This window comes from Phyllostomus hastatus, unplaced genomic scaffold (genome assembly GCF_019186645.2).
Source record: "Phyllostomus hastatus isolate PE091 unplaced genomic scaffold, TTU_PhHast_1.1 phas_scaffold_501, whole genome shotgun sequence".
In the NCBI taxonomy this organism is placed as follows: Eukaryota; Metazoa; Chordata; class Mammalia; order Chiroptera; family Phyllostomidae; genus Phyllostomus; species Phyllostomus hastatus.
The window spans coordinates 53,120,927-53,147,903 of NW_025334033.1; the positions used below are offsets into that span (position 1 = coordinate 53,120,927).

Here is a 26,977-nt window from a genome sequence, read left to right on the forward strand (position 1 = left end):
TACATTTAGAAGAGAATAGCTAGAAATGAGCTAGTATCTGAAAACAGAAAATTTTTAAATTAACAATATAACACATAAGCTATTAAGCTGAACAAAATCAAAAGCACTCAAAACATAAGAAAAGTAAACACTGATCATCTCTTTAAAAAAAAATCCAAAAATACTTTGCCATACCACTACCCAATCTCCTGAACTCTGAAACTGTTTAAACTATTTTCTCTCAATTGAACATAAAAGTAAAAAGTGAGGCAATTTTCAGAGCTCCTAAATCTAACAAATGTGTGACAGATTCATATGTCGAGAATGCTGTGGGTGGATCTCTTTAAAAGATATCCTCCTGGATTTGAGACACACCCACACCAGCAGGACCAAGTAAATGCATACAGCTGGTTGGACTGTCTAGGAAGGAGGAAGTTAAACCATTAGTTTGGTTTTAAATACTATGTGATTCTATCACAGCCACATTTAAAATTAAATGCATTTTAAGGAACTGAGATTCAACTATGAAGGAACTTTTGGAATGTGGCCTCAGTCAAAAACACAGGTCACTCTTCCATTTCACTGGATCTGCTGCTAATTCCCTCTAATGTATTCCTGACTCTGTGTGTGTGTGTGTGTGTAACACGCACGTGGTTTCTCTCTCTCTGTAAGTTCTCACTGAGTTCATCTACTCTTCCCTTTAATTCATCAAGCATCCTTACTGCCAGTGTTTGAACTCTATATCTGGTAGATTGCTTGCTTCCATCTCATTAGTTTTTTCTCTGGAGATTTCTCCTGTTCTTTCATTTGGGGCACGTTTCTTTGTCTCCTCACTTTGGCTGCCTCCCTGTGTTTGTTTCTACATATTCGGTACATCTGCTACACCTCCTGGTCTTGGTAGGGTAGCCTTATAAAGTGGGTGTCCTGTGGGGCCCTGTGGCAAAGTCCCCCTGGTCACTTGAGATGGGTGTTCCAGGGGTGTCCCTTGTGTGGGTTGTATGTGCCGTCCTGTTGCAGTTGAGTGCTGACTATTGTCGGCACATCAGTGAGTGGGACTGGCCTTCAGGCTGACTGGCTATAAAGACGAGCTGGGACAGGCTGCTGTGTGGGCGGTGAGCCCACAGAGTGGGATTCACTTTAGTGGTGCTCTGGTGCCTGCTGGAGCTCTGGTGAAAAACACAGGTCCCTCAGACCATGCAAGGTCAGAATGGACAAGCCAACTGATAGCACACCTCTGACAGGTGAAAAAGTCTTAGAACTCAGAGAACAGAATTACTTGATCTTCAAGTACTGATGCTAAATGTTATCTCTGACATTATCACTTAATACAACATTCCATAAAGGAAAGCACCAGGCTTATTTTGTTCCTTACTGCACATCTAGCACTCAGGATGGTATTTATTAAGTGCTAACAATAGTAAGTACTCAATTATGTTTCCTTTTAGTAGTAGAAGTAGTAGTAGTAGTAGTAGCAGCAGCAGCAGCAGCAGCAGTACAGAAAGTAGCTGTAAGGTATTTGTTAAATGAATGAAAATGCACCTTATGATCTTTGCTCTTTCAACAACAAGTACCATCATAGAAGGGCTTAGGTAAGTTGCAGTGATTATATAATTAATATTAGGGCTTTTCTAGAACCCAGATCTGATGTCGTTTAGTTCTCAACTGGACCAGAGATCAGATTCAATCCAAACGAAACATGGGCTACAAGCTCATACAGTGCACTTCACCATGAAAGAGGGCTCTAAGGAGCCCTGTATTTGTTCTAACTTGAGAATCACGCCGTCAACAAAGCAATAAAAAAAAATATAAACATATCATTCCCCTCAGATTAAAGAAACAATATATTCACATTAAGCAGAAAAAAATGTGACACTGTTAGCAGTGCTATTAATCAAGGGTAGATTTAAGAACTCCAGTGAATACCAAGATGCACTTGCTTAAACATCAGTATTATTTTTCAAGAAAATGAAAAAAATAATCAAAGGAAGAAATTTTTTCAGTCAAGATTATAAATTCATCAACATAAAACACACTAGAGGACAAGGGGAAGGCCAAACAAATCAAACTAAAAAGCCATTTTGTTCACATGCCTGTAGTCTATCCACCATACTTTTAAGTAGCTGAAAAGGCACTCCCAACCAAAGCAATAATGGGGTGTGGTATAGCAAAAAGACAAACCATGCACTACATGCACGTGCACGAAAATCATCTGGAAGGAGACCCGAGAAACTGGGGTGGGGAGTGGCGTGGGGGAAGGAGGCACACTTCCTTACAAGCCCCGGAACCAAGTTATTTTTCATTTTTAACAAATTGTGTACTACTGAATTTTTGTTAATACATTTATTTTTTAAATGTTTAAACTAAATTTTCTCACTGATTTTATTCACTATTTGGATGAAAACAGAGTAATAAAAGCAACATACACCTCGCATCATAACTTCAGGTCATGTTGGTCTACAGACTCTAGAGAATTCCAATCTACTTGTTCAATCTCAAATGGACGTGACATGCTGATGAGCAAGTACAAGTCTACATTTCAATCCCCAATTTTTTCCCCAGAACTCCAAATTTATATTTCCACCTGTCTCCTACGTAGCTCCATTTAGACATCCTAAATTCAATGAGTCTGAAGCTGAATGTATCTCGCCATCTGAACTCCTCCCTCCATTAAAACCTGATCCTCCTCCCCTCCTGGATTACCTAGCTCGCTGACAGAGTCACCATCCAGTCCACCCAGTCTCCCAAGTCTGGGTCATCTTCAGCTCCACCTTCTTTTCTGGCTACTATTTAGAACTAGTAATGAATTTCCATGTCTTAGTTCAAGACTTTCTCATGAGGCACCAGGGTATTTCAAGAACGCTGGAAATGTTCTACATCTTGAGAAAGCACTGGAGACACTGTATACTTACAGTTAAAAAATCATGGATTTTTGTACATCTAGTATATTTTATGCACTTACCTGAATGTATGTTACTCCTCAATTTAAAAACAAAACTCAGTGCCCCCTCCTTCAGTGGGCACTGCGACCCCATCCTTCCCATTGAGTCTTCCTGCCACCAAGAACCTCCCCCACACTCCAATTATCCTTGCAGTCACACCAAACTCCTTGCCACAGTTTTTCCAAAAAAGAATCCTCCCTTAGAAGGCAAGAAAATCTTCTAATAGTGATAAGTCAATGACTAGTGTACAATATTGAATGTTACTTAGAATATGGAAGTAAACTCCAAAAGCATCTGCTGAAACAGAAAGTAGTGTCCTGGCTCAGTTGGTTAGAGCATCGTCCTGGAACACTAAGGCTGTGGTTCAATCCCCAGTCAGGGCACAAAGAAGAATCAACCAACGATTGCATAAACAGGTGGAACAAAACAATCAATGTCCATCTGTCTGTCTGTCTGTCTCTCTAACCAATAAATGACAATTTAAAAAGAAAAAACAAAAGCTCTGGCTAGCGTAGCTCAGTGGACTGAGTGCGGGCTGCGAACCAAAGTGTAGCAGTTTCGATTCCCAGCCAGGGCACATGCCTGGGTTGCAGGCCACGGCCCCCAGCAACTGTACATTGATGTTTGTTTCCCTCTCTCCTCTCTCCCCCACCCCCCCCTCTCTCTCCCCCACTTCCTTCTCTAAAAATAAATAAATAAAAAATCTTAAAAAAAGAGTAGCCTTTAAAAAAAAAAGGAAGAAAAAACAAGAAAGTAGTTACCTCTGAAGATGGAGAAAAGGAGCAAAGACTGTTGGTATATTTCAAAACAAGCCTTGTGGAACTGCCTGATGCTTCAAACCAAGTGCTAGGAATTCCTAGGTCCTAAAGCACTGGCTATTTTGGCTGTGAATGTGGACTACTTTCAAGACAAAGAAAGAACGACTCCAAAGGCGATTCAGAGGTTACCAGGGTTCCAGGGGGGACTTGCCTCAGATTCAACAGTTCAGAGACTATGAGTGGCAGCCTGGAGCATGGCGTGTTGTGGGGTGGGGGGAACACATGACCTTCATACTCCAATAGGTCCCGAGGACAGAGCATCAAGCACCAAACCAATAAAGGTTATTCTTGAGCCTTAAGATCTCATGGAATTTGCCTAGCTAAATTTTGGACTTGGTTGGGACCTGTGACACCTTTCTTCCCCCTGATTCCTCCCTTTTGAAATGAAACTGTCTATCTTCTGCCTGTCCCACCATGGAATTTTGGAAGCACATAACTTAGACAGTTTCACAGGTTCACAGCTAGACAGGAATTCTGTGTCAGGATGAATTATCTCAAATCTCACTTCTATCAGATTTAGATGATACTTAGATGAGACTCTGGACTTTAGACTTCAGAGTTGATGGCAGAATGAGTTAAGACCTTCAGGGCTGTTGGAATGGAACTAATATATTTTGCAGGCAAGAAGGACATGATGTGGGGGAATCCATGGGCAAAACATTATAGGATGAATGTTTGTGTCCTGCCCACTAAACGCATAGGTTGAAGCCCTAACACCCACCTCCCCAAAGTAATGATATTTGAAGGTGGGCTCTTGGGAGGTAATTAGGTTCAGATTAGGTCACGAGGGTGGGCCCTTCTGATATGACTAGGGCCCTTATAAGAAAAATAAGCTGAGCGCTCCACTGAGGAAAGGCCACGTATGCACAGTATGAGAGAGCTGACATCTACAAGCCACGAAGTCAACCCTATCCAAGAGTCAAATCTGCCAGCACCTTGACCTCGGACTTCCTGGTCTCCAGAACCAGAAGCAATAAATGTCTGCTGTTTAAGCTACCCAGTCTGGTACTTTGTTCCAGAAGCCTGAAGTATGATAGAGGTGAAGACACATAATGCATACAATATACTCTCAACTGGTTGAGGAAAAAATGACTGTGTGCACGTGTACGTGTAAAAAGAGAATGGTGGAGAATTTTCTTCATGGGCCATTTGTAAGACAGCTGAAGTTATGTATCTTTACCTTTTTTTTTTTTTAAAGAATCTATTTATTTTTAGACAGAGGAGAAGGGTGGGAGAAACAGAGGGAGAGAAACATCAATGTGTGGTTGCCTCTTGTGTGCCCCCTACTGGGGAGGTGGCCCACAACCCAGGAATGGACCCTGACTGGGAATTGAACTGGCGACCCTTTGGCTTGCAGACTGGTGCACAATCCACTGAGCCACACCAGCTAGGGCTGTAATTTTACCTTTTAATACTTCTGTATGTAGGTCTTAAAAACAAAGACACTCTCTCACATGACAACAGGACAATTGTCAAAATCAGAAAATTGACAGAATATTAATAACTAGCCTGAAGACTTAATTTAAATTTTACCAATTGCCCTAATGATGTCTTTTTACAGCAAAAGACAGTCCTGGATTATGTGTTGCATTCTGCCTCTTTCATTTCAGAAAAGAAAAAGAAGTAAGTTTTGATTACACTGTAAACTGACTTGGTCAGAATGATCCTGAGCAGAGGTTTCCAGAAGCCCATGAAAGAACACAACGTAACTATGTAATGATGCAATAATGGGGAAGTAATCATTGGGAAAGAGCATACATTTCCAATATAAATATAAAACCACATAAGCATCTTTGTTTAAAGCAAATAAACACATTCCTGCTGAATGTGACAGCAGGATGACAGAACCTGCCCTTTCACCACAGCAGCTGCCCACCTGGGGGACAATTTGGAACACTGTGTTAAAAAAATTAATGTCCAAAACGAACTACCCATTATTCTTCAACAATCAAAGGACTGTACTAGATTTTTCCCACTAAATAAACCCTATTCATTTCCAGTGGTATAGCCTGTTGTTCCTTGAAAGAAGTTCTGCTGAAATGGTCTTTTCTTGGAATTTTACTGCAATGTACTAGCCTCTCCCTACTGCATACCATACATACTAGAAAAAATAGCTCAGAGCTTTGTGCCTGTCACACAAGCTAGTCCGTGCTCTGAACGTATATTTTCAGAAGAGTCCTCTTTTGGGGGCAGGCAAATTTTAAAAAGTAGGGAGCACTTTTTTTTTCTCTTGCCAACAGGATAAACTCCCTAATTTTTGTCAATTAAGTGTCTCCTAGACGATGAACTGAAAAGTGCTTCCAAAGCAATCTGTAAATAAATTTGTATCTTGACATTACCATTTTCCTACTAAAAATCCAAAAGTGGAGACCTAAAGTGCACATGCACTGGGACATTTCAGTTCAGTGGCATCCTGCGCACTCTGTGCAGTGGCACTCTGCATGAGTATGGCCACTCTCACTTGCCACCCACATCTCTGCAGCACTTTCCTACCCCTAGATAAGCATCATGGTATAACAGATGATGTAATTGCCATCAGATCTGAGTACCAGTGCAGCTCTGCCACAGATTCTACACCTTCATCCGAGTTCTCTCCCACCTCTAACATGTTCTGGGCTCCAACACCATGCCTTCCACGCAGCCCCTCCACAACACTCCACCCAGACTTTGGAAAGAACACCAATGGGAAAGCAATGTGGTACACATTAATTTTCCTCCTTTGGGAACATGCCCTGATACACAGGGGTGAGCCCCTGGTGGCCAAAGCTGTGCAATATGACTATATTTCCTGGGTCATAACTGGCTGACAGAGGGTAAGCACCCATGCCAAAATGAACCCAACAACCCCTCTCATTGGGATTTAAAATTTCAATGGGGAAAGAGTCTGAAGGGCACTGGACCAACATCCCAGAGAAAAGGTCCATAAACTCCTGACACAAAAGCCCCAATTACTGTGCTATTTCTTGCATTTCTGACTTTCTGAGGTAGTTGTTCATCAATTCCTCCCTAGTCTTGCCTTTTTTTTTTTTTTGCATACCTATCCATCCTTGCAATACACTACCTTTTTGTTTACCTAGAGTTAGTTTCTGTTGTTATCAACGGAAAGAAATCTAATAGACAGATTCTATGTTAAAATCTCTTAGAACTTTTCTACACTTACTGGATACTTACATGTTAGCATAGCCTGCAAATTTTTAGGGCTTCAGTAATTTTTTTTAATGGCTCCCAACTTGGTTGATGTTGTGCCTTTGAAACATTGTTTACTATCTTATCTAGGATAAGGGACACCTGGCTCAAAATTATAACTAGGTACTTCCCTATATAGAGGGGCATCAGATTCTAATTGCCTACACTATAACTAACCTCTTTTCAGGTTCTCATTAGTGCACATGAAAATAGCACCCCCCAAAAAAATCAGAACTAATATCTAAGAAAAGGCAACAAAAGACCACAAACCAAAATTCAGACAGTGTCTAACTACAGAGAACATGCTCATAACCATTAAACAAGACTAACTCTTTCATAGTAAGAACAATCAAACAAAAGGAAAATATATTATTTAACACAAGATGTTAAGAAAACTGACTATTTGGAAAAATAACTCTAGTTAGAGCTTCTTATACCATACTGTGGCAGAAAGCATTAACTGATGCTTTAGATTCTCCCTATCTTCCCTTCAGTAAGGGAATCACCCAACCACAAACTACATTTCCCAGTCTCTCTTGCCACTGAAGTAGCTTTTGGTGTGAAATTCTGGTCCATAAGAAGTGAACAAAAGTGACCGGTACCAGGACTGGGTTATATATATCCTTTAAAACAGGAACTGCTTTCCCTCTACTTTTCTTTCCCTCTGTCTGTGGCCTGGAATGTAAATGTGGTTGAAGATTTAGATGCAAATGAAGACAAAATGCAAAAAGACTGCACAGCAACAAAGAACATACCACATAACCCACCTATCTAGAAGTATCTGTGTACGTTCAGACCCTACAAAGAGAAGTACTTTTTATCTTATTTGAACAACTTATTCTTTTTCTACCAGAAAGATGTTTTTCTTTGTTAAATTTATTTTTCAATTACAGTTGATAGACAATATTATTTAGTTTCAGGTATACGACATAGTAATTAGACATGTATATACTTTATGAAGTGATTACCCCAGTAAGTCCAGTCATCATCTGAAACCATGCACGGTTATCACAGTATTACTGACTACATTCCCTATGCTGTACTTCACGTTCCCATGACTGCTTTTATAACTGGCAATCTGTACTCCTCAGTCCCTTTCACCTTTTTTGCCCACCCACCCGACACCCTTCCCACCTGGTGAGGATCAGTTTGTTCTCTGTATCTATGAGTTTGTTTCTGTTTCTGTTTTAACAACTTTATTTTTATGTTACTTACAGGAACAAAAACAAAAATCAAAAACTGATATTGAGACATCTGCTTCCAGGCTGGAGTTAAAAGGCAGAGGCAAGCCATCACTTTCACAGAACTACTGGATGAAACTACAGATTACTCAAAACAAGAAACTGTTTTAAGACACTGAAGTATTGTTTTCAATGCAAAGCAAAGAGCACGATGAACTGAAATTCCAGAAAGCGAAGAGCCTTTCCTCGGTAAGCAGAAATTTCTAGCCATTTCCTTTCCTGGTGGTATCTGTAGAGTTTGAGTATGGCCTGACTGATCATAATCAGGCTTGCCACAGGGAGAATAAAAACTCCACCAAGACGAAGAAAACCCAGTGGGCTTTATGGTAGTTGTACAGATTGTTAAGAGAGACTGAATTCTAGGTGAGCCCCAGACACATGGCCACTTTTTTGCACAGGACATTTACAAAGTGCTGGAGAAGCTGGAAGGCTGGACTAGAAAGGTTACTTGAAATCAACCACAATCTCACAATGTGCAGAAGATAAAGTCATAGGGAGGGCCCCCAACAAACACACAATGGATCCCATGCTTAAGACACTATGCTCACTAGAGTGGATGAATCTACCCAAAACTTCAGACCAGCCCCACTCAGCTCAGTCTCTGGTTAGATGGCAGCTTAGCCCCTCACTGTATCTGCCTAAGAGAATAAAATGAGAAAAACAACACTGACTTTAGTCTCTGTAGGTCTTTTATACGTAATGTCCAGCAATCAAAAGCTTCTGCCTTTCCCAGGAGGCAGGGAGGGAATATGAATATGACTGAAAGAGAGAAGGCACAGTATACAGTAGTCTACCTATTTGCCTCTCATTATTTCAGTATTGCTAGCCTTGGGAAATCTCTCACAACTTGATCTTTCCTTCCTCCCTTTAATTTCACATGCCCAGAAGTGGAGATTCCTTCGATATAACTTTTTAATGTTTCTAAAACTGTAAAAATAATTTTCAGACATCAAAGTCTCTCCTAGGAACCCAGAGCTCCATTGTACCAAGGAGCTCAAAATCACTGTACCAAAAAAAAAATCATCATAATCATCTCATTCTTTTCATTCACTCAATAAGTATTTCATTTCCTTCTATGTCAAGAACTGTTCTCTGTACTTGCTGATACACATAAAAGACAATCCTTGTCTTCAAGAAGTCTGCAGGGGTTTGGTTTTTTTTTTTTTGTTGTTAAGGATAGAAAAAGGATGCAAGATTGACGCTTTTGTTGTTTTTTTTTTTAGTTGAGATATAGTTGACATATAACACTGTATTAGTTTCAGGAGCACAACACATGGTTTGACACTTGTATGCATTGCACAATGGTTACCACAGAAGTCCAAATAATGTCTGTCACCACAACTACAAAGTTTTTTCTTTCAATGAGAACTTTCAAGATCCATTCTCCTAGCTACTTTCAATGAACAAACAAGATTTTTGAGATAAAAGAGAGTAAGGAAACTATTTTAAAGAACATTGTCTGAAGGGATTTATATTTAAGGGAAAATGTACACAAAGTGAGAAGCCTTTCTTTTCACAAGTGACCCTCCAGCTGTCTCACTCTTCTCGTCACATGACTGACTGACAAAACCAAGAAAGAAGATCAAGCAATCTGTCCAATCACAAGAAAGTTAAGTTCAAAGTTGGGACCAGAATCCAAGTCTTTACATTTTTTTTATTTGTTGACATTTTTTTCCTGAGGTTCTCTATGAATCAAATTTTCCTTTAATTATTTCAGAGATACTGTAACTTAATCTGATTGTTTTAAAATCATCAATGGCTTAATATTAGAAATGTACTTTGAGTCACGCTTCATGCTTATTTTTGCTGTTCATATTATTAGCTATATTAAATGGAAATAAATGGTATTATATCGGTTTCCTCTGCTAAGAAAATGTCAGTTTTTAGGAAACTGGAACTAATTTAAATGTACTGGCAATAACTTGCTTCCTTTCCCTATACACAAGCCAAGCTTATATAAGAGGCGGTAAAGAGATTACCCCTTAGCTCGTAAGGCAGAGGTGTCCAACAGGTAGTTGTATTACAGTTTAATCAGTGATCCCAGGCCAGGTTTCTGGGCCCAGCTTCTTGGTACTTTAAGTCAAGGTAAGAAAGGGAGGCATGGCAGGGAGTCAATGCTGACAGGATGCCTTTCCTTGGAAGCACTAACCAGTGTCTCATGGATTCATTCCCTTCCAAGACAATGGGAAGGGGTGCTGCAGAAGTCACTACTGGCCATGCTGCTCCTTAAAAAGAGCTAATGGAAAGGTGATTAAATATACTGGAGTGTGTCTGTGCCATTTCCAGACCATTAGCAATGTTGCTGGCTGCTCCCTACTCTTCCTCATGAGCTCTCGCCATTACTAGTTAAGAATATTCAGTAAGCCCCTATTGTTTTGAAACAATTGCAAACCCAAAACAATAAAAATTATGCCCTGGGTTTCTTTGTTAGCACACATAACACAAACTATTTCTCCTATATGTTTATAACACTATTTTGGGAAACTGGTTGTCATCAACCAGCAAGTATATATGAAATACCATACTATAATTAGCACTAAAACAGAGATAAAAGCAAACCTAATACCTATATTTATCAAAATTTACCAGTTAGCTTATGTGCTTTAGATATTATTCCATTAAATGAAACATGGAGGGTACCATTCATTCTTTCACATGTTCCTTTCCTCCATTAATACCTATTGAGCCCCTACTATGAGCTCGGCACGATCTGAACACTAGAATACAGTAACATACGCTCCAACGAGAGATGAAGACAAGAAGTAAGCAGAAAGACATACAGTTTACTGTCAAACAATTATAAGTGCTACAATTAGAAAAAGTAAGATGAGAGCATTTCATTTTATTATTTTTTTTAATTTATTGATGAGAACGAGAGAAACAGATTTGTTGTTCCACTTATTTATGCATTTATTGGTTGCTTCTTGTATGTGCCCTGACCAGGGATGGAACCCACAACCTTGATGTATGGCGACAAAGCTCTAACCAGCTGAGCCACCCCACCCTGAAGAGAGCATTTTAGACAGGGACCAGCTGACTGAAGGACATAATGGGCAGGCAGAGGCCTACATGGAGTGGGGAAGAGACCAAAGGAAAACACAGTTCCAGGCCAAGATAACTGCAAGGGCCAAAGCCCCAAGGCAGGCATGCCTGATACGATCAGGGAACAGCAGAAAAGCCAGCTTGGCTGGCAGGCTATGAAGTCAGGGAGGTATAAGAAAACCAGATGATAGAGACAGAGTCTCATAAGCTGACAGCCACTTTGTATTTTTGTTGTCAATGACAGGAAGCCTACAGGAGAGTGTCACGATATGACTTATGTTTAAGAAGTTCCCCAATCCTTATAAGAAGTTTGCCCTGGCCTTAGTCGATGTGGCTCAGTTGGCTGGGCATCATCCTGCAAACTAAAAGGTCACCGGTTCATTTCCTGGTCAGAGCACATGCCTGGGTTGTGGGCCCTGTACTCCGCCCCACTGGGGTGCTTGGAGAAAGCAGAAGGCAATCAATTGATGTTTCTCTTTCACATAGATGTTTCTCTTCCCCCCTTTCTCCCCACTTCCCCTCTCACTAAAATGCAATAAAATAAAAATTAAAAAAAGAAATTTGCCCTGGGGGCCCTGGCCAGGTAGCTCAATTGGTTAGAGCATCATCCTGATGCGCTAAGGCTGAAAGTTCGATCCCCGGTCAGGGCACATACAAGGAAAAAACCAATGAATGTATAAGTAAGTGGAACAACAAATCAATCTCTAAAAAAATCAACAATGAAAAATAAATTTTAAAAAGTCTGCCCTAGGGAAGTGTTATTTCTCTTCTTCCCTAGAGGTATAAAAGCTACCCTCAATTTGGTGTTTATCATTCCCATGAATTAAAAAAAAATCTTTATTACATAAATACATAACCATAAACAATATAGTATTTTTCTGCATTATTTTAATCCTTAAAGACCTATTATTTTGTATCTTAACAGTATGTATCTGGGATTAAGCCAAGTTCATAATATAGATCAATTTATCTTTTCACTGATGTGTAGCATTTCATTGATGACTATGCCATACTGGTCATATTTTATTTTTAAGTATTTTTTATTGATTATGCTATTACAGTTTTCCCAACATACTGTTTTTTTGTTGATTTTTTTTCTATTCTCCACCTAATGGACAGTTAGGTTATTTCCAATTTTTTAAATTGTACTTTTATAGTAAGCATTCTTAAACATGTCCCCTGTGCCCATCAGCAGAGTCTGTTGGGAAAACTGTTATTGGGTAAACTGACCCCCAAAATTCATATGTTGAAGTCCTAACCTCAATAACTTAAAATATGTATTTTGGAGATAGGGCCATTAAAGAGATAATTAAGTTAAAATGAGGTCATTGGCATAGGTCCTAGTCCAATGACTGGTGTCCTTATAAGAATGGACACAGAAACAGGGCCACAGAGAGAGAGATACAGGGAGAAAAGGGTCATCTACAAGCCAAGGAGCAAGGCATCAGAAGAACCCAACCTGGCCCAAACCTTATCTCAGACCATCTCCGTCACTATGAGAAAACACACTTCTGTTGTTTAGGCCATGCAGTCTGAGGTACTTTGTAATGGCAGCCCTAGTAAACTAACAGCGTTCAGTTCAAACTGTGGGTTATAGCCAATCAATGGTTCATGGTATCAATTTACTGTGTTTGTGATCAGGTTATTTTAAACTTTCAGTTAAAGAATTTCATTGACTAGTCAAATCTCTTGCTACCTTCCTCTTAGAAGGTTATGTGTGATTACTTTTAGGATCTTCCTGGATAATCCTCATCACCAGAAACTTAATTTACTCCTATCTACAAAGGCTTTGGCTATATAAGGTAACATTCACACGTTCTAGCAATCAGGATGTGGTCATCTTGGGGAAGGGGCATTATTCAGCAGACCACAATTTTTTTTATCTTTACTGAGTTTACTGGGGTGACATTGGTTAATAAAGTTGTATGGGTTTCAGGTGTATAATTCTATGATACATCATCTGTATATTGTATTGTGTGCTCACCACTCAAGTGATTTATGCACCTTTTGTTTTAGTTATATGTGTATATAGGTATGAAATATATAAAGTACATAAAATATACACATATTATATATGTGTTGGATTATGATATAAAATGTTATTTCTTGGTGTGGGCTGAAATAAAAGGTTGGAAAACCTCTGCTCTCACATCTACCTAGATACTTAGCAGAGCAATCATTATAAATATTCATATTTCAGCTCTTCTAGAAACTGCCAAATTCTTCTCCAAAGCAACTGCACCAATTTATACTAAAAGTGCCCGTATACATGCTCCCATTGCTAAAACACTGCGAACATTTAATACTGTCATAGCTTTCACATTGTAAAAGATAAAAAACTCATTGTTGTAAGTTGCCATAACTTAAGAACTAGTGAGAATGAGCATATTCATATATTTATTTCCCAATCAAGTTTCTTTTTCTGTGAGTTTTCAGTTCCTATCTTTTGCCCTATCTATTGGATTACATGTTTATTTCACTGTGTATAGAAATGATCAGAAAGCAGACTCATTTACCACTAATGATATTAAAAAACGAACTCCCAACACAGGGTTATCCCAGCCCTCTAGGGCCCTACAGTATCCGTGTATTATTTCTACAGTCAGAAGCAAAAATGATTTTAAAACAAAAGGAAAAAACACCCACTTAACGTTCATAATGGGTCTTGAAGGTAGGCTTAAAGACAATGTAAGCTAAATTTTCTGAGATTAAATGGGTGAAGAGCAAAAGGCTTACTTGCTTAATGGGCCACAAATACAAATTACATTATAGAAACCTTCTTAGGAGCTTTTCACAAGGCAACTGACTTTTGAGGCCACAAACCAGGTATTTAATCAAAGAAGGCACACCCACTCAGAATGCAAACAGTCTCTACCCATCCTTCTCAACTGGCTATTCTGCCAATAAACACTGCTGCTTTTTTTCAAAAACTGAGCCTAACTGAATGTCCACCAGTTATCTTGCTCAAAGCACTATGAAGTTCCTAGGACAGCCAGGACAGCCTTAAAACGCGGGCAAGTCTGTCTTCCCTGCATATCCACATTCTAAAGACTATCTTAATACAGTGATTTATACATTAAATGCTGATCTCATTGCCCAAGAATTTTTATTAGAGAATTCCTGAGTATCTCAAATGACTCTGGAATCTTTCGGATCCAGCTAGTAAGTACTGAAATGTTCTTCCTGTTGGAACAAAAGCATTTGAAACAAAAATCCAGTCGGACAAGTTGTGAACAGTTACAACAATTCTGCAAAGCCTTCAGGTCTTTTGTATTTCACCAGGCCCTGTGAAACCTGAACAGGTATACTGGACATTCTAGCTACTCCTCCTGTTCCGGGCTCATAACTTCTTCTCCGAGTTACTGTTTCTGCTCAGTGGAAACACAAGCTAGTAGCTATTTAGTAAACCACCCTTCATTAGCTATTCATTTGCAACCTTCTAAGTACTGTATAAGTAGCAGGACCAGCACTTTGTCCCTCCTATTCTTCTGGCTTAATACTTAAAGAACATAATTTGTACCCCAATTCCTCCTTAAGACAGAATCTTACTTATTCTGGTGGCTAGAAGGCTGTCATCTTTCTAATATCTCAATAAAGGTACTACCAAAGATGCCCTGACTGGCATGGCTCAGTTGGTTGAGCGATGTCCTGCAGAGCAAAGGGTCTCAGTGAAAGGTCACTGGTGCGATTCCTGCTCAGGATACAGGCCTGGGTCACCACAGGTCCTGGTTGGGGTGCATGCCAGAGGTGACAGGATGCAGCAATGTTTCTCTCCCACTCTTTCTCCCTTCCTTCCCCTCTCTCTAAAAATAAATAAATCTTTTTTCTTTTTTAAAGTAGTACTAAAGAGCTGGCTCTGTGGCTTAGCTGGTTAAAGCACCTGTCTAGTAAAGTAGTACTAAAAAGAAAGGTTCAGCCCTGACTGGTGTGGATCAGTGGATTGAGCACTGGCCTCTGAACCAAAGGGTCACTGATTTGATTCCCAGTCAGGGCACATGCCTGGGTTGCAGGCCAGGTCCCCAGGAGGGGGCGCACGAGAAGCAACCACACACTGATGTTTCTCTCCCTCTCTTTCTCCTTCCCCTTCCCTCAGTCTAAAAATAAATAATTTTTTAATTAAAAAAATAAAAAGAAGAAAGGTCCAAAACTGTCTCAAAAGCAGGTATTTTTTCCTTCTATACTTATTAACTAATAAGAAAGGTAAAATGTGTATCTACATTTCACAAGTTCTATAAAGAAATGAAAGATCTAAAAAAAATTGCTGTTAACAAGGAGCTTAAAAAAAGACCCCAAACTCATAGAAATTAAGATCATCAAATACTGTAACATGCTGATGAGAAAATTTCCTGCAAATCCTCTAGAGGTCTTTAAAAATAGGATGGAATCATCTATCAAGATTAGTTTTAATAAAGTCCTACAAAGAGATAAAGGGACTGAATTACATAAACCCCTAAAGGTTCCTTCCAGCTCTAATTCTGCAACAGCTCCCAATTCTAACTCTTTCCAAGTTTCCCTAATGCTAACTGGCACCCTTTATGTCCAATAAAGGTGGACCCTCTTCTCATTTTTTGAATGGTAGGGAGAAAAAAAATACTGCTTTACTGCTACTCCTCCTTGTGAAAACCGTGTCTACCGACATCATAAAAAACCAGTAACGCCTTAGCCAGTGTGACTCAGTTGGAGCGTCATTCCATAAACTGAAAGGTTGCAGGTCTGATCCCAGGTCAGGGTACGCCTAGGTTGTGGGTTCAGTCCCTAGTTGGGGCGAGTACGGGAGGCAACTGATCGATGCTTCTCTCACATGGATGTCTGCTCCGGCGAAATTAAAAAAACAAACAAACCAGCAATGTCTACACCCATGAGGATGGTTACTATAAAGCCCTAACACCCAACACTCCTGTGATGTTTCTCCTTTATTAACTCAACTACCACACGCACACCACTTGTGACACCGGACTGGGAAGGGAGGTGTGTGTGTTTCCACACCATCCAGTGATACTTCAACAACAACTCAGTGCCCTACAATGAACTCAACTCTAATGCTATGTACCAGGAGATATCGTCACATCCCAAAGGTTAAGGGCTCAGTCCCACAAGATTACCTATCCCCCTAAACCCCAACTTCAGATGCCAATCATAGGTCTAGATTCTCAACTGTGCTTCTCACAATTAGCTACAAATCAGATTAACTCACAGGACTCAGGAAAACTGTTTACCAGTTTATCATAAAAAGATACAATGAAAGGTACACGGAATGTGTAGTTTGAAGAGACGAGTAAGGCAAGGTGTGTGGGAAGGTGTGTGCCACCCTCCCAGTACCTCTGTGTTCAGCAACCCACAAGTTCTCCCGACCCCATACCTCTGGGATTTTTATGGAGACTTCACTCCATTTGCAGCCCCTCTCCCCTCTCTGGAAAATGGGAGGTAGGACCGAGAATCCCAAGCTTCTAATCATGGCTTGGTCTTTCTGGTGACCAGCCCCTATCCTGGACCCACCAAGAGTCACCTCATAGGACAGAACACCAAGAACGCTCCAGGAGCTTTGGGCACTCTGTGGTCAGGAATCAGGGTCAAAGACCAAATATGAAAACAAAACATGCTCTTAATACTCTTATTACTCAGGAAATCACAGAGATTATAGGAGTTCTGTGCCCAGAACTACAAATACATACTCCTACTATCTCATAGCTACAGCCACTGTGGAAAATATTGTGGCATTTCCTCAAAAAATTAAACTACCATATTCCAACAATTCCACTTCTGGGAAATGAAAACAGAAACTCGAAAGAGATCTACTTTCATAACCTTCCATGTTCATAGCAGCACTATTCACAACAGCTAAAACAGGGGAGCAATCCGAGTGGCCACTAATGATGAATGGCTAACGGAAAGGTGGTATGTATGTATGTATATACAATGGAACATTATTCATCCTTAAATAGGAAGAGAATTCCGATACGTGCTACTATGTGGATGAACCATGAGGACATTATGACAGAGGCAATAAGCCCATCACAAAAAGGCAAATACTGCACTTATTCCACTTACACGAGGTACTTACAGCAGTCAAACGGACAGAGACAGAAAGTAGGAAGGCGGCTGCCAGGGGCTGGAAGATGAGGGGAATGGGCAGTTACTGTTTACTGGGTACAGAGTTTCAGTTTCACAAGATAAAAAGAATTATGAGGATGGTTGGTAGTGGCAGATGCACAAATATGAATACATTTAATACCACTGAACCATACACAAAAACGGTTAGGAAAGCCCTGACTGGTATAGCTCAATGGATTGAGCATGGGCTGTGAACCAAAGGGTGGTGGGTTCGATTCGCAGTCAGGGCACATGCCTGAGTTGCAGTCAGATCCCTAGTAGGGGTTGCACAGTGCAACCACACATTGATGTTTCTTTCCCTCTTTTTCCCCCACTTTCCCTCTGTCTAAAAATAAATAAATAAAATCTAAAAAATAAAGAAGCCTACCTTTCTCCTTATTAAAAAAATGGTTAGGATGGTAAATTTTATGTTATGTGTATTTTATCACAACAACAAAGAAAAGGAAAACGGGAAACAAAACCAAACAGTAATGTCTGGTTGTCTCACATGCCCAACCTATCATAAGATCTACTTAATCGGACTCTAAACCCGAATTCAATAAAGTGGCAGCATATTCACGCAGTCCCTGACTTAAAGCAGTTCCACTTAATGACTTTCCAACTTTACGATGATGCGAAAGTGACACGCACTCGGTAGAAACCATGCTTCAGAGTTTGAATTCTGACTTTTTCCCTGGCTAGCGAGGTGTGGTTAAGATACTACTGTGACGCTGGGCAGCGGCAGCGAACCACAGCCCCCAGTCAGGCACGTGATGACCGCCAGGGCAAACGCTGGTGCTCCTAGCAAAGCACTTCACGCATGCTCCACCTCGGACGGAGTTGACGGGATGGAACCCCATCGTCAGTTGGCAAACATCTGCACATTCATCTCTACGAACACAGAGACACAGACTCTGAAGAGCGTAAAGAAATCTTAGCAGTTTCTAACTTCTCTCCTGTTCATAAAAGACAAATGTTGAAATATGTGAGGATATATAATTATATTGAAATATCTCGGGGTAAAACACCATGTTATAATCTACACTACTATTTTAGTAAAAGCAGAACCCACACCGGTGCACTTAACATCTTATGTGTATTTTTAAGGCAAGCATATCACCCAGAAACTGCAAAGAAGAAACCAGGGCTGGAGCGCTAGCATATCACTTTAATTAAAACAAAAACAACTTAAAAAAAAATCCTCACCCAAGGACAAGTTTATTGATTTTTTTTTTTTTTTAAAAGAGAGGGAGGAAAGAAGGAGACGCAGAGACACAGACATGGATCAGTTGCCTCCCACGTGAGTCCTGACCCAGAATCAAACCTGAAACCTAGGCATGTGCCCCTGACCAGGAGTCGAACCCGCAACCCTTTGGTACCCAGGATAACACTCCAGCAACTGAACCACCCAGCCAGGGCAAAACAGAAACAGCTTTAAAAAAAAATATTTTAAAGATACTCTTGCTGTCGTTAAGTTACCAAAAATTTCTCTTTTGTTTAAAAGGAAAGAAAAAAACCCTCACAGACAACAGTCAACAGTCCGCATACACTAATGTTTAGCAGCCCTGAACATTCTTTAGGCCATTCCCCTAGACTATTCTTCCAGATGTCACCACAGTCCTTGAGTAAAATCTGTCCCTAAAACCTATCAGGAGAAGTCAGCCGATGTTTGAGTCATAGAGATTTTTAAGTTTCATTTTAGCAACATGATATAGTTCCTCACCATATTAGTCGGCAATTTCTGAAGAAACATTATGTTTACCGATGCTCAACTGTTAGGGATCAAGGGAGGGAGGAGTTTGATTTACTGCTAAATCAGAACCTAACTCCCCTGTATTAAGAGAAAAGAGCCCTTGACCACAGAGCAAGGCAGCAACGTGGACACCTCTCTCTCGGTGTCCTGTCCCCCTTCAAAGAGCCCACTGGTTCACCTGCAGTGGATTTTCCCACTCCTCCCCGGAGGTTTCCCTGTCACACTCCACACCACGATTTCGCCTCATTAGCCATGAACAGGGCTAGAAGACAACTCCTTCCACTGCTTATAATGAGCCCATTCTTATCATTTCCTCTCTCTCACAATTATTTCTTTAAAAATGAAAACAAATCTACTGAACTTGTGCATTATATTGCCCCAGGCCTCACAACTTCTGGGGAGGGCGAGTCTCTTGGAAGTACTCCCCAACTTTTACGTCTTACTTTCTCAACGTGACTTGGAGAAAAGCTTTATTTTCTGTTTCGCACCAAACAGCAACAGGCCCATCCATAATACCTACTGACTGCGGGAGGAGACGGCCAGACATTTACGTTAAAGCCTAACTAAATCACAGCAGTCACAAGCCTAGCACAGGGGACAGACTACTTTGGGGGGGGGGGGGTAGGGGGAGCGGTTTCCTTCGTATGTGAACAAGGTTTGTAAGTATTCAAGTCGACTGCAAACATCACAACACTCTCTTCCAGCAACACCGATCTAGCATCCTTTCAACCAGTCTGTCTTTAAAAACACGTTTCGGCAGCCTATGTCAGTCCAGAGAAATGGAAGGTTAATAATTACTGTCTTGAACGAAGAACTTCTCAAAATATTTCAGAACTGCCTGGACCTGGCTGGTGACTCAGCCTTGGTTAATTAGTACAGAGTCATCACAAGTCACCCCAGGTTAAACAATCCCCTTGGGAGACAGAACTGTTGCTCAAAGAGTCAAAGGGACAACGAACTCCACCTGGAGCCGGGACGGGGTCTCCCCACGGGCTGGGAGCCTGCTGCTTCCGAGGCACCGGGCCGGGTTCGCGTCCAGACCTGAGCTCCAACGTCTAGCTTGCAGAAGCGGGAGGTATGTGGTAGGAAGCGTCTAACTACGTTTCCGCCTGGTACCTCCCGCTCACTTTCTCTGCCTCCTGAGGAGCCCAGGACGGTTTCCCTTGGGGAGCTTCAGGACCCGAAAAGACAGCAACCATCTCGAAGGCGTGAAGAAGGGGCCCCGAGAGAATCAAGAGCCCCCGAAGGGTCCTCCTGGGTCCGAGGAGTCACCCCCTGCCTCCAGTGGAGGGCGGCCCGCATTTCTGGCCAGATCGGGTAGAGCAAAGTACCCAGGCTTCGAGCACACCCCAAACCTCGGGGGGGGGGGGCAGGAGAGAAAGACCCCAGGCGCAGGGAGATGGGGGGAGCCCCTGTGCCGCCCTTGAGGCTCCGGCTCGCGGCAGGCCCGGTCAACACCGGGACGCCACCGCCAGCACACCTGAGCCGTGCCGGACGCCCGCCGGGGTGGCGGTCACCACGATTTCCCCCAGCCCGGCCGCCTCCTCAGCCGGCTCCGCACCGGCGCGCCAGCTCCCGGGGTCCGGCCCACAGCCCCGGCCCGGCCGCCCGGTCCCACCGTACCTGACCGGCTGCGGCGGCAGAGACGGCAGCGCTGCTCCTCACGTACCCATTCCGCACTTCCCCGTTCGCCACGCAGCCGTTTGCCCGAACCGGGCGACGGCAGCAGCAGCCTCCGGGCTCCGGCCGCATGGTCCAGGCAGCACCAGGCGCAAGACACTCTGTAGGCGGCGGCTCAGGCAGCAGCGGCGGGTCCAAGTCCCGCTCCGCACCCCACCCACCTCCCCGAAACCGGAAATGGCTGCACGGTGTCGCCAATTCCCCGGCGTCACATGGGGGCGGGGCCCACTCCCGCAGAGGCTCGGCCGCCCACGGGAAGACCGGGTGGGGGCCGGCAAGAGGGTCGTGAGCCTAAGGACCGCTGACCAATCTGGAGGAGGAGGAGGCGGACCCCATGGTGCTCCCTGGCCAGTCACGGGCGAGAGTAAAGAGTCATGCCGGTGTCCAGGGCTTTTGGAGGGACTCGTGGACCTGGCACCCGATTGGAGGTCCTAGTCGGGTCGTGGGAAAAGCTTGGATGCTTAATGGTCCACACTGAGGAGGGGGCCAGGAAAAAGTAGCCAATAAGAGTGTGAGGAAAAAAATTGGGGCGGAGCCCGTCTCCTGAGCGGGTTCCGTAGTTCTCCTGGACAAGTGGCGCCCCCTCTCCCTTGCCACTGGGTAAATTCTCAGTTTTAATTCCAGGCCAAAACAAGACTCCTTAATTTACTTACTGGGTGTTAATGGAATAGCCTTTCTGACATTGTCTCACCATTATTCGGTATACGTTAACATATTTCTTTTTTTCTCCACCTGCCAACATTTTTCTCATATTTTTAAATATTATTTTTCAATTACAGTTTTCATTCAGTATAAGTTTGTATTAGTTTCAGGTGTACAGCACAGTGTTTAGACAATCATAGACTTTACAACACATTAACAGAATTTCTTAAGTAATAATTCAGACGCCTCTGCCCTTCACCCTGTCCCTATCAGTGTTTTCTGTACAATTTCCTTTAAAGAGTACTTCCTTGGAAGTCAGGAAACCTGGTCTCCTTCCCACTCTGCCAATAACCATACACTAAACCTTGAATATTTAACAACTTTGGGAGTTACATTCTTTAAAATGGAATTAATACTTCCTGCTTCATAGACTCATTACAAGAAATATTTTAATAAAGCATCGTGCACCTATCATAATACCTGGCGACACTAGGAGCATAATAAATACTGTATTATTTTCTCACCCCTTTAATTCTATCTTCCCACAGGGGTTAGAAAGAAAGGAAGTAGATATACATTATAGCAAGAGACTTTTGGTTACCCATAGAGAATTTAGTGTCATAGTTAAGGGTATGGACTCAAGTCAGGCTGGGCTTGAATCCTGGCCGTACCACTTAATAACAGAGTGGCCTCTACATGTCTTCATCTGTTCAGAGTGGATAATAGACATCTTGAGGATTTAATGGGTTAATACATGTAGTATATTTTGTAGACAACCTGGTAATTAGTAAACATTATCAAGTGTTGGTCATTATTAATTGCTGAATGTGCCTATGAGAGCCCCTGCATTCTTCCCCCTCACCAGGAGCTTTAGAAAGGGGGTCCGACAAGTTAGCAATGTTGCATGATTTGAGAGCTGGGCAATCTAACAGCAGGTGGGCAGAACATATATCCTCTGAGCCAACAAACAACACGATCCCGAAGAACCAAAGTTTGCGATAGATGTATGAAGCAAAAAAAAGAAGCATATGGTTTGTGCCTCATATTCTAGTGAGAGACAAGATGTGTACATAGTAAACAACAGTTAGAGACAGTGGTGAGTCTAGTCTTTCTACATGAGAAGATTTCAGGGCAGAAATTTGGTTGGAAATATGGCTAAGGGATTTTAATTAAAATGTAGGTAGTGGGTTGAATGAATTTGGAGAAGACTTGAGAGGAAGATGTGGGATGAGCTTAATCCTGAAGGATGATCAGGATTTAGAAAGCTGGAAATGAGAAGCAAGAGGAGGATGTTCCTGGGAGAGGGAACCTTCAGAGGCTCAGGCATAGAGGCTGTAAAGAGCAAAGCCTTAACTTGGAGACTAAGAGTACAGGAGCCTGACTAGTTTAGAGGAATCTTGTTAGCCAATCCCTCCCCCTGGAGGGCAGGATACCAGGTCCTTGTCTGGTTCTGCCACTTACTCACCATGTGTGGTCTTGGACAAGTCATGCAACATCAGCCTTGGTTTCTTCACCGATCTTATGAAGTCAATACTTTTGTGAGCATCAGTGATACACTACACAAATGGTCTGATGACCTCGTGTGCCATTGCTAAATCACACAAGGGATGCCTCAGAAGGCAGCAGGAAATACCCCATCCTCCATGGAAGCAGAAAAACAACTCCTTCCAGATGTGCAAGCAGCCTGATCATCATTGTATGGAGTTCACACGCAAAGTTCTGTGCGAGGCACCAGGGTTACAACTCTTCTCTTCCCCCAAGATTGTTCAAACCTCCTCAACTGCGAAACCTTTCTTGAACCCCAACCTCCCCACAACATGAGTCACTTTCTTCTCTGTGAACTTTATGCACCCCCATGCAAGCATATGTCACATTGCTTTGGGATTTTCTTTTGAAAAGGAGGTTACAGAGTGGTGAGAAACCAGATCTCTGTAGTTGGACAGGATTGGAGACCCAACTCCAGCGCTTAAAAGCCTGTGACTTTGGCAAAGCTGCCTAACCTCTCTGTGACTCGGTTCCTTCATCTATAAGATAGTACATACCTAATAGAGTTACGAAAATTAAGTGAGAAAAATATTTAGTACCAGGGCCTGTCACATAATGTTCAGTAAGTGTTGGCTGTTATTAGTTAAATGAGTGAATTATTTGGTAAGTGAGTGAATGGCTAAATGAATAGATCTATACCCCAGCTAGACAGAGAGCAGGCTCCTTGAGTTCAGGGAATTGCCGAATTCACTTTTGGGTTTGCAGCACCTAGAAAGTACCCAATAAATGATGAAAAAATAAATGGGCAAATAAAGGAAAATCTGGCCCTGACTCCAAGGAGCCTTCTATCACATGGAGCCTGTGTTAATTAAGGTTCTTTTTTTTGGTTGATGGTAACATAAGCCAATAATAGAAAACTTAATCAAGAAAGGCAAATTTATTGAAACTCTCCTCCAGATAGGTAATATTGGAACCCAGAAAAAAATCTCAAACCTCACCAATAAAAATCATAGACCTTTCTCCTAGCATCAACTTACTTCTGAGCCTTAGCTCTGGGCAACCTACAACTTTCATCTTTTCTAGGTCAGACTTGTAAAGTCCCAGAAAAAGAGACATCTGATTGGCCCACTTTAGGGTTAAGATGTCTAATGCTTGACCAATACCACTTAGCTGGAGGAGCAGCCCACCTGCACTATGCAATGCTAGCTGATTCACACAAAAGAGAATTCATTAAAAAGTTATTAGCAGCCTGGACCTGGTTGCTAGCTGAGGGACCAGGCTTAGAAAGGGTAGTAAGGACCTCAGTGAGGGTTTGTGGCAGAAATAGACTGGTGAGCTCAATACCAAAATAAATGAGCTCCAGGCAGCCCTTCCATCCTTGAGCCGCTTGTCCAAGAGTTAAAGTCCTAGGAGAGATCATCAGAATGACAGAGGGGAGGTGGGACAAACAGAAGAAGGATATGGTTTCTTCACCTTTTATGTGGTAGGTGTTTGCCAGGATTCACCCTCCCCCAAAGAGGACATAAAATGAGGAGAGCATTTTCCCAAAAGGCAATTGTGGACCTTATAAAAAAAGGGAACAGATGTTAGACAAGCAAAAATGACCAAAGTTCACATTATCTGTTAAGATAGCAGATTTAGAGGCAATCTGTTTCTATACAAAACCCAGGGTTGGACAACTCAGAGTTATTATCTGATCCTGACTCTGAAAGCATCATTTGGTCTTCCCTTTCCAAGTCTTTCATGCCTCATTCATTCTGGGCATCATATTAGGTACTACAAATACAATGATAAGGAAAACAAAGCAAAACATGGTATTTGTTCTCATGGAGGTATAGTCTTGATTTAGAAGAAAGGGATCTGTTATTTCCCTTTTCATTACTCCTAATCTAATACAATGAATAAAAGAGTCTACCTCTTCTGTCCTTAGGTTTCTGGCCCTACTTTTGCTGGAAAATCTTAGATCACATTTTTGGGCCATTTTCAGGGGCAATATATGTGTCTACAAAACTGAGTCAGTCTAGGGATCAGAGTTTAGAATTGTAATATCATTGCAAGGCCTGGGGCCCTTTTCAAGGCATGATTGCATTCAAATAGGAAGCTTTAAGAGGAATGATGGTTTCTGATTGGCTCAGAGTGCCTGCTGAGCATCCACTAGCGTGATTTTAATCTGTGTCTAACAAGGCATTTGCAATTGGAGCTTGGTGATAAAACAGACGAGTGCTCCAGGAATAGGCAGCTAGAACCTGTCTCTTAATGGTAGGTCTCTGCCCTCTTGTCTCCTGTGCCCCGGAAGTACCTCAGAGCCTCCTACTCAACTGCCATGCCCCACACTGCCACCCTGGACTTCCTGTGGGTACTCACAGGCTGACTGTTGCAATCATCTGAGGCTCTGCTTCAGGAAGTGGACTTTTACTTCTGGCTCCAGGAAGGAGGAGAAGGGGTGGGGCTGCAGATAACAATTATGTTGGTGATGGTATTAGTCAGGACTCTTTTGAGTTGCAAGTTTTGAAACTGAATTAGAATTGGATTAAGCATAAAGATTTATTGGCTTACATACCAAAAAGACTAGGGGTAGATGTAATTGGATCTAGGTGCTCAAACCATGTCATCAAAAATCTGTCACCATCTTTGGTCTGGTGTCCCAATAAATTGGGTTCATTCCTAGTTAGGAGGTCAGCATGTGATGGTAAATATGGTCCATGTCTGGCAAGCTTGCAGTCAAACAGCTTTAAAACCTCGGCTGAGGGAGTGCCTCTATGCTAAAGTCCCACGGAGAGTCCTAGCTGAGCTTCCATTGGCCCATCTCAGGTCTCATGCCTCAGGCAAATTTTGAATTGATTGGTCAGGCCTGAATCTTGTGCCTACCCACTCTGCCAGTTCTGAGCCACAGGCTCTGAGAATAGGAGGCCAAAGATCTTCCAAGTGGAAGAGATGGGTGCTGTTACCAAAAAAGAGGTACTAGAGCCCTGGCTGGTGTAGCTTAGTGAATTGAGCATGGGCCTGTGAACCTAAGTGTCACTGGTTCGATTCCCAGCCAGGGCACATGCCTGGGTTGCCGGCCAGGTCCCCAGTTAGGGGCATGTGAGGGGCAACCACACATTGATGTTTCTCTCCCTCTCTTTCTCCCTCCCTTCCTCTCTCTAAAAATAAATAAATTATTTAAAAAAGGTACTAGGCAGGAATAAACAACAGATGTCCATTATACTACTCATGTTGCACATTGTAATGATAACAAGAAACAAGAGGCAGGAATGCCTAGGAGATTCTCAACATTTTTGGAAGATATTATGAGAAATTCTAGCTTAACACTCTCCCTCCTTCTCAAATCCAACCTCCAAAATTTACCCCAAATTTATGCTTACTTAAACTGATTAGAGTGATTGATAACTTATCATCTTCATCTTCACCAAATCATCATCCCAAGGCAATTAATACATATCCTCTGTGTATATAGTTGTATAAGAAAAATAGAAATGTCTTCTCTACAGAATGAGAATTTACTCTTTAAGAGAGCATTAATAATGACAAAGATCTCATAGCCAACCACACCAGCTCTGAATATGTTATGTATTCCCTTTTAAATTACACAAATTGAGTCATACTATGTGTAAACTATACCTCAATAAGAAATAGTTTTAAAATGACAAATAAGAAGATTCCTTGGTTCCTAGGCACTGTGGTATATGCATTCTATGGAGTGATGGGATTTGCACATTTAAACAGAATAGGTTTAAGGTGAGGCTGCCATTTCTTTTACACATCATTATAAGCCCTCTCGCTGTCTTCCCCACCACTCTCTTTATATTTACTTGTCAATGCTACATATTCATGGACAAAGTAACTTCCTATAAAATGGCCTTTTACAGCTCTTCCCCCAACCCTCAATATTTCCAAAGTTTTTCTCATATTTTTTCCTGTTCTGTATCACCCCCACAAAGCCAATAATTTTTGGAGCCCAATGTCTAGGAGAGCCATTTAAACCTGTATGTGAAACCAGAAAAGTCAGTGTTTGCGTGCCTGTCACTACCAGAACCAATAAGCAGAGACAAGGATTGAATCTTTATGGGAGCTTTATTCAGATGCCGGTGATCTGAGAAGACGGCACATTACGTACTCTAA

At 41.9% G+C, this 26,977-nt stretch overlaps 1 protein-coding gene across 1 annotated transcript in view; it reads right to left on the bottom strand.

Annotated features, from left to right (window-relative positions):
- Window positions 1–21,052, bottom strand: part of SPTLC2 (serine palmitoyltransferase long chain base subunit 2) — a 96,685-nt gene extending 75,633 nt beyond the window's left edge. Inside the window, exon 1 of the mRNA XM_045822581.1 lies at window positions 20,672–21,052. Within this exon, the coding sequence (XP_045678537.1) occupies window positions 20,672–20,800 (129 nt within the window). The 5' untranslated portion in view covers window positions 20,801–21,052. The remainder of the gene's footprint in view (window positions 1–20,671) is intronic.
- Window positions 21,053–26,977: the final 5,925 nt, after the last annotated feature.